This window comes from Somniosus microcephalus, chromosome 6 (assembly GCF_052327205.1).
Source record: "Somniosus microcephalus isolate GS21.2 chromosome 6, FLI_Smic_1.0, whole genome shotgun sequence".
Taxonomy (NCBI): domain Eukaryota; kingdom Metazoa; phylum Chordata; class Chondrichthyes; order Squaliformes; family Somniosidae; genus Somniosus; species Somniosus microcephalus.
This window is the reverse complement of record NC_140992.1, coordinates 112,260,675-112,273,076: the sequence shown is the minus strand read 5'-3', so window position 1 is coordinate 112,273,076 and position 12,402 is coordinate 112,260,675. Positions and strand designations below refer to the sequence as shown.

General features: G+C 48.5%; 1 protein-coding gene across 4 annotated transcripts in view; it reads right to left on the bottom strand.

Annotated features, from left to right (window-relative positions):
• inpp5d (inositol polyphosphate-5-phosphatase D) overlaps positions 1–12,402 on the bottom strand; it is a 309,407-nt gene that overhangs the window by 171,781 nt on the left and 125,224 nt on the right. For all 4 annotated transcript variants that reach the window (XM_085990698.1, XM_085990699.1, XM_085990700.1 and 1 more), the window contains exons 14-17: positions 11,186–11,282; positions 8,480–8,618; positions 6,504–6,612; positions 2,992–3,080 (exon numbers count right to left, since the gene is read on the bottom strand). In XM_085990698.1, coding sequence (XP_085846824.1) covers positions 2,992–3,080; positions 6,504–6,612; positions 8,480–8,618; positions 11,186–11,282 — 434 coding nt within the window. The remainder of the gene's footprint in view (positions 1–2,991; positions 3,081–6,503; positions 6,613–8,479; positions 8,619–11,185; positions 11,283–12,402) is intronic.

Here is a 12,402-nt window from a genome sequence, read left to right as displayed (position 1 = left end):
TCGCTCCAGTCCACCTTGGACAGTACCCCTGAACGTTCTAGCCCTTCCAGCTCTGCTTCCACAGCAGGTCGTATCGCATAAGGCACCGGTCTGGCTTTGAAAAATTTTGGGTTTGCATGTTCTTCAACCTTGATGGTTGCCGTAATTCCTTTCAGTGTTCCAAGTCCCTGTTGGAACACCTCCTTAGCATCGTCTAAGATTTTGGACAGTCGTTTAGGTTTGACGTCGTCCTCCTTACAGGCATCTACAGTCAGTGCTTGTATGGAATGCCAGTCCACATTTATTCTCCGGATCCATTCCCGTCCCAGTTGTGGCGGACCTCCATCAGGTAACACATACAAGTCCATTTTCTGACTTTCTTTACCATTGTAGACCACATTTACTTTTATCTTTCCTTTGGGGTATACTATTTGCCCCATGTATGTTTTCAATACAATCTCCGTATCCCTCAGGGGAATGTGCGAGAATAACCTTTTGTAATCTTGCTTATTCATGACCGTTAATGCCGACCCAGTGTCCAATTCCATCTTCACTTGGACTCCTGCTATCCGAAGCATGACCCAGATAGTTTGGTGGTCTGCTGTGTTACCCACATTATGTATTTTCAGACAACCCAGTTCCTTACTGCTGGAGTCTGAATCCGTCTTCTGTTCATCCGAACTGTTCTGTCACCTTGTGTACTTTTTTGTACTTATCCTGCGGTGACTTTTTGCTGCTGGTCTTCTTTCCTGACCGGCATACTCTCGCTATGTGACCAAGTTTGCCACATTGCCTGCATTCTTTGTCTTTGAACCAGCACTGGTTCTGGTCATGCGTTGTCCTTCCGCAACGATAGCACTTTACTGCGCCCAATGCCATTTCATTGGTGCTGAATTCCAATGGCCTTTGCTGTATCTCTGCAGCGCCCTGTGCTGCTGCCTCGTGGGTTGCTGCAATGCTGAAAGCTTTGTCCAGCGTAAGGTCCTTTTCCTCTAGCAGTCGCTTCTGGGTTCCTTCCCTTAGGAGCCCACACACAAACTTCTCCCTCAGTGCGTCTGCTAGTCCTGTTCCGAACTGGCAGTACTTCGATAACTTGCGCAGTTCTGTTAGGAATTCAGCGTTGCTTTCTTCTTTAAGTTGAATTCTTTTGTAGAATTTAAATCGTTCCGCTATCAGCAGCGGTGTGGGGTTTAAATGCTCTTGCAGGATAGTAACAATATCCGCGAAACTCTTCCATACCTGTTTGTCTGGGGTTACAAGGTTCCTTAATAACCCGTATGTCTTCGCACCCATCGAGTTTAATAGGGTTAGTGCTTTCTTATCATCCGGTACCTCATTCGTTGTACAGTAAACTTCGATGCGTTCCACATAAGTGGCCCAATCTTCCACATCGTTATCAAAAGCAGTGATGTTACCCGTTTTTGGCATCCTTGCTGAGTTTCTCCTTTCCCTTCGGATATTATTTTTTATTTTTTAATTTTTTATTTAAGATGGCGGCTTTTCCCGCGCTTGTCTTCTTCCCCCGCCGACTTAAAATGGCGATTCCCACGCTGTTGCCGTCCACGCCTCCCAGCGGTCCTTTATTTTCCCCTGCGCTGCTGCTCTTGTTCCCCGCCGCTCCCGTGGTCCTTGTGGCCATAAACGCTTTTCTGGTTGCTGCGCGTCTCTGCCCCGATTGCAGTCAGGCCCCTGACACTGGCTGCAGTCGTGTTCTCCGCCCTTTTCTTCATTTTCCCTCCCCTTCTCCCACTGACAACTCGGCCGACTTCCCCCCCGTGCCGCTCGATCGGGCTTACCCGCGCCACTGTCGTAGAAGGGATGCTCACTGATGTTTGACTTCGTGGCCAGAAAACCAACCCGGGTTCCCGATGGCCTCCCATACGATGCAGTGCTCTGCAGGATGTTGAGGGCGGATGCCCTTTTTCGACGCCCGTTTCTGAGGACGAAGCTTCCTTTGATGTGAAACTGCCGCTAGGTAAGATCAGACTCGTCGCCACTGTTGAGTCTGTGTTTTCAAATGCAGTTATACTGAATAACAGGACACAGACTACAGAAGTAAGTAAACAGGTCTTTAGTGATTGAGGGTCAGGGCTGAACTGAGATACACTTTGCTCCGCAGGGTTTATATACCGGTGTGGTCACCAACAGTACTACAATGTACAGGAGCCATCAAAAAGTAGTCCATCACCTTAAGGTATCCTCTTAAGGTAGTACAGGTTACATACACTACACCAGGCGCCTGCTGCCCTTGTCCTTCTAGATGGTGGAGGCTGCGGGTTTCGGGGATGTTGCTGAAGAAACTAATTCAGAGGAACCAATAGCTGGCATGTGTGGAAAATGGAATTCTTCACACTGTTGTGAGATTGGAGCTGAGCCACGTTGTTGGGGCAGTGTAGAGGGAGCTTTACTCTGTATCTAACCCGTGCTGTACCTGCCCTGGGAGTGTTTGATGAGACAGTGTAGAGGGAGCTTTACTCTGTATCTAACCCATGCTGTACCTGCCCTGGGAGTGTTTGATGGGGCAGTGTAGAGGGAGCTTTACTCTGTATCTAACCCGTGCTGTACCTGCCCCGGGAGTGTTTGATGGGACAGTGTAGAGGGAGCTTTACTCTGTATCTAACCCATGCTGTACCTGAGCTGGGAATGTTTGATGGGACAGTGTAGAGGGAGCTTTACTCTGTATCTAACCCGTGCTGTACCTGCCCTGGGAGTGTTTGATGGGACAGGGTAGAGGGAGCTTTACTCTGAATCTAACCCGTGCTGTACCTGCCCTGGGAGTGTTTGATGGGACAGTGTAGAGCGAGCTTTACTCTGTATCTAACCCATGCTGTACCTGACCTGGGAGTGTTTGATGGGACAGGGTAGAGGGAGCTTTACTCTGTATCTAACCTGTGCTATAGCTGTCCTGAAATTGAAAGTGCACTGTTCCCAGCTTTGACATCACTCACCTTGGCAAGCACAAAATTCACTTGAAAAATTAAATTGTAAATGGAGCAATGTTGTGATACTCACTCCGGTGGCCTTCTGTTTGATGTAGTTGTACATGTCCCTGCTGTCACGATCATAGCGATAGGTTGGAGGGAAGGTGATCTCTTCTTCCTCTGCAATGTGAAAAAATGCTATCAAATGATTTACTGCTTTCTGTCTCCCTGCTCCAGCAGCCCGACATGATCCAGAATGGCCCAGCGTGCCTCTCCATTGCATTTCATCGTACCCTTACGGGGAATGCCCAGCCTCTGGACACTGCCAGCTCATGAGCTCAGCGAGCCCGGGAAATTGGAGACCATGTGCTCTCGCACCCCTTGGCACAGCAAGCGGTGCTGTGACACGCCCTCGGGTGTATGGTGCCCACACTGCACCCACAGCAGAGCTCCGACACACCCTCGGGTGTGTGGTGCCCATACTGCACCCACAGCAGAGCTCCGACACACCCTCAGGTGTGTGGTGCCCACATTGCACCCACAGCAGAGCTCCGACACACCCTCAGGTGTATGGTGCCCACACTGCACCCACAGCAGAGCTGTGACACGCTCTCAGGTGTATGGTGCCCACACTGCACCCACAGCAGAGCTCCGACACACCCTCAGGTGTATGGTGCCCACACTGCACCCACAGCAGAGCTCCAACATGTCCTCAGGTGTGTGGTGCCTACACTGCACCCACAGCAGAGCTCCGAGATACCCTCAGATGTGCGGTGCCCACACTGCACCCAAAGCAGAGCTCCAACACGTCCTCAGGTGTGTGGTGCCACACTGCACCCACAGCAAAGCTCCGACATGCCCTCAGGTGTATGGTGCCACACTGCACCCACAGCAGAGCTCCGACATGCCCTCAGGTGTATGGTGCCACACTGCACCCACAGCAGAGCTCCAACACGCCCTCAGGTGTGTGGTGCCTACACTGCACTCACAGCAGGGGTCTGCCAGAAACTGCACCCAGTTTCAAAAGTGTGAATCTCCTCCTCTACCCACTCCACCTCAACACACAAGAGCTTTCAGTCTTCACTGGAAGCCATAGAAACGTGAGCCTCAGCAGTGCTTTCAGCCACAGGAGCTACTACAGCCAGGCCCAATGCTGTCCTCGGTCATCATTTGCATACACTTTCCACTGGACAGTGTTCAGGCACAGGAACTCAGCATCCTCCCAGAACCTCTCCACCTCGCTCTCTTCCTTTAAGTCACTCCTTAAAACCTGCCACTTTGACCAAGCTTTTGTCCTTCTTTGGCTCGGTGTCAGTTTGTGTCCGGTAATGCTCCTGTGAAGCGCCTTGAGACGTTTTACTATGTTAAAGGCGCTGTTGCTGTTGTCGTTGATTTTCTGCTGTCTAAATCAGGGATGCTGACAGCAGCTCCACCACCTCTACTGCTGCCCCTCTGAGATCTTCACAGACCAGTAATCAAAACTGGAGCCTTACAGACTACATGGCTTCTCACCACACCATGCAACCACTGAGACATCAAGTTCATATTTAAAGCATTTAATTTTCTTCCATGATCCAAACCATTCCCAAATCAAGAGGATATCTCCATTACCAGCGGAGATCTGATTACATGGAGCTTGTGCCTCCTCCATATCTGGTTCTGATCTCCAAATGGCACCTCACTCCATACTTCAGGTTAATATTCCTGTAATAAACCTTTCCCTGGTGTTGGAGTAGATTCATTCCTGTAATATTAATGATTGTTTGAATCATAGAATTTTACGTCAGAGAAGGAGGCTATTTGGCCCATCACACCTGCTCTCTGAAAGTGCTATCCATTCAGTTCAATTCTCCTGCTTTATTCCCATACCTTTAAATGTTTTGAATATTTATTCATTTCCTTTTTAAAAGTTATTATGGATTCTGCTTCAACCACTGTTTCTAATGGGACATTATATGTCCTAACAACCTTCTGCACAAAAAATCCTCCTAACCTCTCCCTTTGTTCTTTTGGTGATTATCTTAAATTCATGCCCTCTGGTTGGTGACTCATTGACCAGTGGAAATAGTATTTCTTCATGTACCTCATCAAAACTTCCCACAATTCGGAACACCTTTCTCAGATCTCATCCTAACCTTCTTTGTCCTAATGAAAAGTGCCCCAGATTCTCTAGTCTTTCCTTAACTAAAGCCTCTCATCCCTAGGATCATCTTAGTGAACCTCTTCTACGCTCTCTCTGTGGGCTTGAAGTTCTCCCGAGAAAAGGGCGCCTAACTGTGCACAATATTCTAACTGCAGTTTAACTAATAATTTGTACCTCTTTGGTTTGTACTGTATCCTCCTAAGTCTCCAATATGGCTGTCAGGAAGCGCGCGTTCGTTAAGAGTTGGAAGTGCGCCGCCCGCCATATTGGTAAAGGCCAAAAAAAATCGGTGTCCAGGGTCCACGCCTAAATCAGACGTTAGACTCTTTCCATATTCAAATAAGGGGCCTAATACCTGGCTAGAGACCACCTTTGCAATATCGGGTTGCCCTGAACACAGCTGCCTGGGTCTTCCAGGTCTACATGCGGCTAACAGGTAGTCAGTCCTCAAAGGGACCGCTGTGGACTGCCACCAAAAAGGTAAGTGTTTAAAAGATACTTCCCTGTATGTGGAGCTGGGAGGAGCAGGAATACTCCTACTGGCTCCACATTAAACCCACGGGCTGCTGTCGGCCACCGCTCCCCCCCCATTGCAACCTTGACCCCCCAACCCGATCACCGGCATCGACCCCCCACCCCGATCACCGGCATCAACCCCCCCAACCCCCACCCGATCCTGACTGCTACCCATCTTTCCTCATCCCGATTACTGATAACCCCCCCTTCCCGGCCACCACTAGCTTCCATCCTGGTTACCCCCCACTTTCCAATCCCCTTTAAGGCCTTACCTGAGGGCCATTGCTGGTGCTGCAGCAGCCTGATCTTCTACTCTTCTTCTCTGGCAAGCTGCCTGGGGCGCCTAATAGGTGTCCGCAGCTCGCAGGCTTGGTGATGATGAGACCAAGGCCCAATATCACGTGCGCCTCTGGCCTATCCATTCTGGTGTGGGGATTGTTCCCTGCGTGCCTGTTTTTGGGTGCACTCGAATTTCTAGGCTCTAGAATCCCAAATTCTTCTTTAACAGCTTTATCAACTTTTCCTCCCACTTTAAAAGATTTGTGTATTTGAATCCTTAAGTCTCTCTGCTCCTCTCGTCTATTGCAGTTTTACCATTTAGTGTATATGTTTTCTCACTCTTCCTCCCAAAATGCATCACCACTCGTTTCTCCACATTGAATTTCAGCTGACATTGATCTGCCCAATATGCAATATGCAAAACCACTTCAAATTGTCTTCTACTTTGGGGGAGGGAGAAATATTTCCAATTAGAAGGACTCCAACAAGGAATTCATTCACAGACTTTGTAAGCATGAGGAGGAAGGTTGTTTTAACAGAGGCAGCAGAGGTTCAGAGTGCTCATTATGTCTGCATTTCCCTGGAGGGAGTGGCCCAGGCTCAGGCCCAGGCCCAAGCCCTTCACTCGGCCCCTCATCCCTTGCATTATTGCTAAATATTCTTACGGAATTGAAGGAAAACCTTCTTGTCATTCTTCTCCATGATCAGCTGGTCCTTGGCCAGCAGTTCCTGGTACTGCTGCTGCTTGATTTTCTCCACAATATTCTCGGCTTCCTGCTCGGAATCAAGAGAGATTAGATCACAATGTCATCCTGCACCAAAGAGCCCCATCTCGGTGAGGAATAATTTTAATGTATTTTAGGAAAAGAGAATTTCAATTTTTATTTAAAAAACCCCCACAGAGTCCATCTTAAAATAATTAAATGTTTCGGATTGTTGATCCAAATGTCTGATTACAGTGAACTCAAAATGGCCCTGGAGCTGTTCATTTCTATGCCTGAAAATTCTCTGTACAAAATATTACATTCTGATTATTTGGAAGGACAATATTGCCAATTTTCTCCGCTGCTCTCCTAAAGGCACCGACCCCTACAGGGGTACCATTCCACAGGCATTGTTCTCATTCGGTACCTCACCCAAGTGGCTGTTCATGTGTGAATCTAAGGAGATTGTCGGCAGGCTGTTTGACTGTGGATGCGTCACCACAGCGAAGTTCAACCCTGTCCTCAGCCAGCATACACACACTTTTCAGTAGGTGCCACTGGGCAGTGATCAGGAGAGGGAACCCTGGGTGTCCTCTCACAGGTACTAAGGCTAATTGTAAAGCCGGCTGTGATTTCCTTAGTTTTCCCCCCATGTGCCTTTCTTTGGAGAACATGCTGTGGACCAGCCAAGGAGACAGGCGCCTGCTACAAGGCCCCAAGCCCAATGCTTCTCTGACACTGGCCACTGGGACACAATCGACAGCACCCCCAGCATCTGTTCATCCCTTCTCAACGGTGCTGTCGAGTGATGGGGAATTTGTTGTGTGGGAGGAGTGGAGTGATGGACCCACACAGTAGCTCAACACATGGATGCTTACTGTCCTGCCTCACTGTGTCTCCCTTAGAGGTTCCACACTTCAGGGATCCCAGTTAAAATGCATTATCAGAGAGAAATATAACTTTCTGGCTTCATGATTATTCATCACACAGATGTTATCCACTGTACAGTTATCTTCCCAGGAGGGAAATTTATCCGAGGGGAGGGACCTTACAGAACCTTTTGAGGGAAGGATGCCGTTTTGCTAGGTGTCACCCTCCCGGTCTCCTGTGGCAGTACCTTCGCACTTTCCATGACTGAAGTCCTGTTCCCAGGCCTCCGGCAATGACAGTCTGAAATCGACCATTACAATTGGAGAGCGGTGTCCTCTAGGGAACATTATATCTCCCCTTTCAGAAATGAAAGGCAGTCAGTGGAAGTCTGTGGCCATGTGAGTGTGGGCCCATCTCGTGTTGGCGTATTTATAAGAACATAAGAAATAGGAGCAGGAGTAGACCATACGGGCATTCGAGCCTGCTACGACATTCAATAAGATCATGGCTGATCATTGACCTCAACTCCACTTTCCCACCCAATCCCCATATCCCTTGATTCCCTTAGTGCCCAAAAATCTATCGACCTCAGTCTTGAATATACTCATCGACTGAGCACCCACAGTCCTCTGGGGTGGAGAATTCCAAAGATTCACAACCCTAATATCTACACAGCCCCTTTGTAAAATGCCTCACCCCTGTCCGGTTTAGCTCTGGACCAGAGGGGGCAGCTGTAATGCACAGCATGAGCGACCAGAGACACAAACCCAGGTCTCCACACTTCATAAGGCATTGGACCAAGTGATTTAACTCAATCCTCAGTCACCAGTTGGGGTGACAAAGGCTTCACGCCTTTCACGGCTGATTAGCTGGCACCTATCTTTTAGGCTCACATAAAAATAAAGTGCGAGGACTGCTGGCATCTGTGGGACCCCAGCGTCGGTCGGCACCTTCAGTAGAGCAGGGGGAAAAAGATTTGGGACAGAACAAAAAAAAGAAAGGGGACCAGTGTCACCGCCACTGTGAAGTTACAGGAAATGAAGGATAACGCGGTCTGCGGCCCTCACCTGTGTTGGAAGCTCCACTCTGTAGTTCAAATCTCCGAGCCAGAAGAGGTGTGTGAACCGATTGGTGATGTCAAACGGACTCAACTTCTTGTCTCCAAGGTTCAGAAAGCGCAGGATATTGATGTAGTTCTGGTTTCGTCTGTCGAAGAAGAAAAAAAGAACAGATTAGAATAAACCAAGGTCCTTTAAAAAAAAAAGAGTTTCCCTGAATTTTCCTTCATTATAATGGTGTTTTCCTCTTCTGACACTTTTTTGCAGGGGTTCATAGAATCATACAGCAATACAGCATAGAAGGAAGCCATCGTGCCTGTGCCATCTCTCTGAAAGAGCTCTCCAATTAATCCCACGCCCCTGCTCCTTCCCCATAGCCCTGCAAGCTTTTCTACTTCAAGGACTTAGCCAATTTGCTTTGGAAAATTATTATTGAATCTACTTCCACCATCCTTTTTGGCAGTGCATTCCAGGTCAGAACAACTCACTGCATATAAGTATTTCTTCTCATCTCCCTTCCCTTCAGTTCCACAGGAATCCAGTTGCCCAGATCAACTGTAGCACACTGACTACTGTCCAAGCTGGGGTCATTGAATCAGCACTGTCTAGAGACTGAGCCTGGGATCTTCCTGCTCCATGCAGTTCAGCACAGCTCAAATGGCGTATTTACCCATTGAATCAGCATGAACACTACCAGCAGGAAGCTTGGTCCAAAACCCACATGTATCTGGAAATCTTGGGCAGGCACCAATTGCATGGTCGTGGCTGGTCACGGGAATTCGTAAAAGAAAGACTTGCATTTATATAGCACAGTTCACGACCTCAGGACATCCCAAAGTGCTTTAGAGCCAATGAAGTACTTTTGAAGTGTAGTCACTGTTGTAATGCAGGGTACACGGCAGCCAATTTGTGCATAGCAAGGTCCCACAAACAGCAGTGGGATAATCTGTTCGAGTTCTGACGAGGGGTCATCGACCTGAAACGTTAACTCTGTTTCTCTCCCCACAGATGCTGCCTGAGCTACTGAGTATTTCCAGCATTCTCTGTTTTTATTTCAGATTTCCAGCATCTACAGTATTTTGCTTTTGTGTTTGAATGAGATAATCTGTTTTTTTAGTGATGTTGGTTCCTGGATAAATGTTGACCTGGGCTCCGGGGAGAACTCCCCTGCTATTCTATTGAATAATGCCAGGGGTTCTTTTACATTTATCTGAGCAGAGCAGACAGGGCTTCGGTTTAACATCTCACCTCAAACACTCCCTCAGTACTGCACTAGAGTGTTCGTCTAGATTTTGTGCTCAAGTCTCTGGAGTGGGACTTGAACCCACAGCTTTTGGATTCAGAGGTGAGGGCGTTACCACAGAGCCATGGCTGAAATGTGAAATCAGCTCCCAAGAGTTTGAGAATGAAACTAAAGCTCAACTCTCAGAATTACTTGCTGAGCCCGAGAATATCCAAAATTAGTAATAATGCTGTATAAATGCAAGTCTTTCATTCTTCTTTCCCAAGATGTCTCCTCAGATTCAATTGCCCCTCATACCTGTAGTTTGCTACCATCCGCAAATTTGCCCAATTTATTTGAGTTTCTGAATCCAAAGAGGAGGGATTTTAACTCACTCTGCCTGGTGGAAGCCCCACAACTTTCAGCATAACTAGTAGCCCTTCATGTGGAATGTTTTTTGGCGGTTTAGGTACACACATCATAGAGCTTTCCGCTTGTCATGACACTACCATAAAAAGTCAAGGGGGTTGGTGAGGCAGAACTTCCCTTTCTGATTCAATGGTGAGTGTTGTTTAATAGGTAATTATTACAGAAATAATCATTCAGTTTACACCTGACAATCGACTATTTTACATGGATTGAAGTAAGATGGGGGAAATTTTAACATGGGTGAGCAGGTGGGATTGGGTGCGGGTCGGGGGGTTAAATGGGCAAAAATTCCGAGCGCGCCGGGAAACCAGCAACTTCCGGGTTTCACTGAGGCGGAACAAGGGGCGGGCAGCTAACCCCGCTCCCAGGAGGCAGGCTGGCATTTAAAATATTATAATGAGGCTGGAAGCCTCGGATTTAATCTGCTTTGCAGGTTTAACTCTGGCTGGCCGGGGTTTCCCAGGCCAAGCCCAGCAGCTGCAGCGAGACGAGGAAAGCCTCGGGAGCGTTCCTTGTGGGCCGGTAGGAGGTGAAGTGCTTCCCCCCCAGGGCCCACAAGCTCCCCCGGGATCAGACCCCCATCCCCCGGGATCAGACACCCCCGCCGAGGTCGGGAATCAGACACCCCCCCACCCCCGTGATCGGACCCCACTTTGGGATAGGGCCTCCCTTCGGGATTGGACACCCCCTCCCCTCTCGGGGGTTGGGGATCAACCTACCTGGCCCTGCAGCCTCCTCCAGAATGCTCCCTGTCTGACTGGAAACCAAGCCTGTCAATCAGGCTGACTTACGGGCGGGGAACTTGTGAGGGAGAAAAGCTGCACACCGTAGAACTCCACAGCATGAGGGGAAACCCGGACTTCCAGGCTTCCTGTCTGAAACTCCACCCCCACCACCCCCCCCCCCCCGCCTACATAAGACGCCCCAGTAAATAACCAGCCCATCATGTTTGATCATTGTCCAATGGACACCACTATCCTGATTAATTTTAAACAAAGCGAGCAGGTGGAAAATGCCACCATGTGCCTCAGACAGAAACACCATCAGCTCTTCTTCTCTGTTACCTTAGCTTTTTCTCACTTCCTGAGGTCAGGTGACTGTTGACAAATCCAAAGGGAGTACCGTTAAACATGAAGGACACTCCCACGGCACCTTTATTACCTGAAAAATACAATATAGGTGCTCAACTGATTACTCAACCAATCAAAAAACGAATACTCCATTTCAAGCTATCAGCTATTTAATATCACTAACAACTATCCAAATACACCATAACCTACATTCAACCTTCCGAATACTCCACACCCAACAACCAACCATTGGAAAACTCAACATCCCAATACTAGTCATTGGAATACACCGCATCCCAATACTCGTCATCGGAATATTCCACATCCCAATACTGTTCATTGGAATACACTGCATCCCATAACTCGTCATCGGAATATTCCACATCACTGTTCATCGGGATTCTCCGCATCCCAATACTGGTCATCGGAATACTCCGCACCCCAATACTGGTCATCGGAATACTCCGCATCCCAATACTGGTCATCGGAATACTCCGCATCCCAATACTGGTCATCGGAATACTCCGCATCCCAATACTGGTCATCGGAATACTCCGCCTCCCAATACTGGTCATCGGAATACTCCACCTCCCAATACTGGTCATCGGAATACTTTGCATCCCAATACTGGTCATCGGAATACTCCGCATCCCAATACTGATCATCGGAATACTCCTCCTCCCAATGCTGGTCATCGGAATACTCCGCATCCCAATACTGGTCATCGGAATACTCCGCATCCCAATACTGGCCATCGGAATACTCCGCATCCCAATACTGGCCATCGGAATACTCCGCATCCCAATACTGGCCATCGGAATACTCCGCATCCCAATACTGGCCATCGGAATACTCCGCATCCCAATACTGGCCATCGGAATACTCCGCATCCCAATACTGGCCATCGGAATACTCTGCATCCCAATACTGGTCATTGGAATACTCCGCCTCCCAATACTGGTCATCGGAATACTCCGCATCCCAATACTGGTCATCGGAATACTCTGCATCCCAATACTGGCCATCGGAATACTCCTCATCCAAGTACAGCGATTGCTTGAACTCATTCAAACAGGACTCTTACTGCCAGGGCAAAGAGGAGACATTTATCCCTTCAGATTGGTTTGGATTTGATTTGGAACGTAAGTCACGGAGGTGAAAGGACAGGGCAGTCCCAGACAGTGGAATAAGACAGTGTATAGCCAACCTTA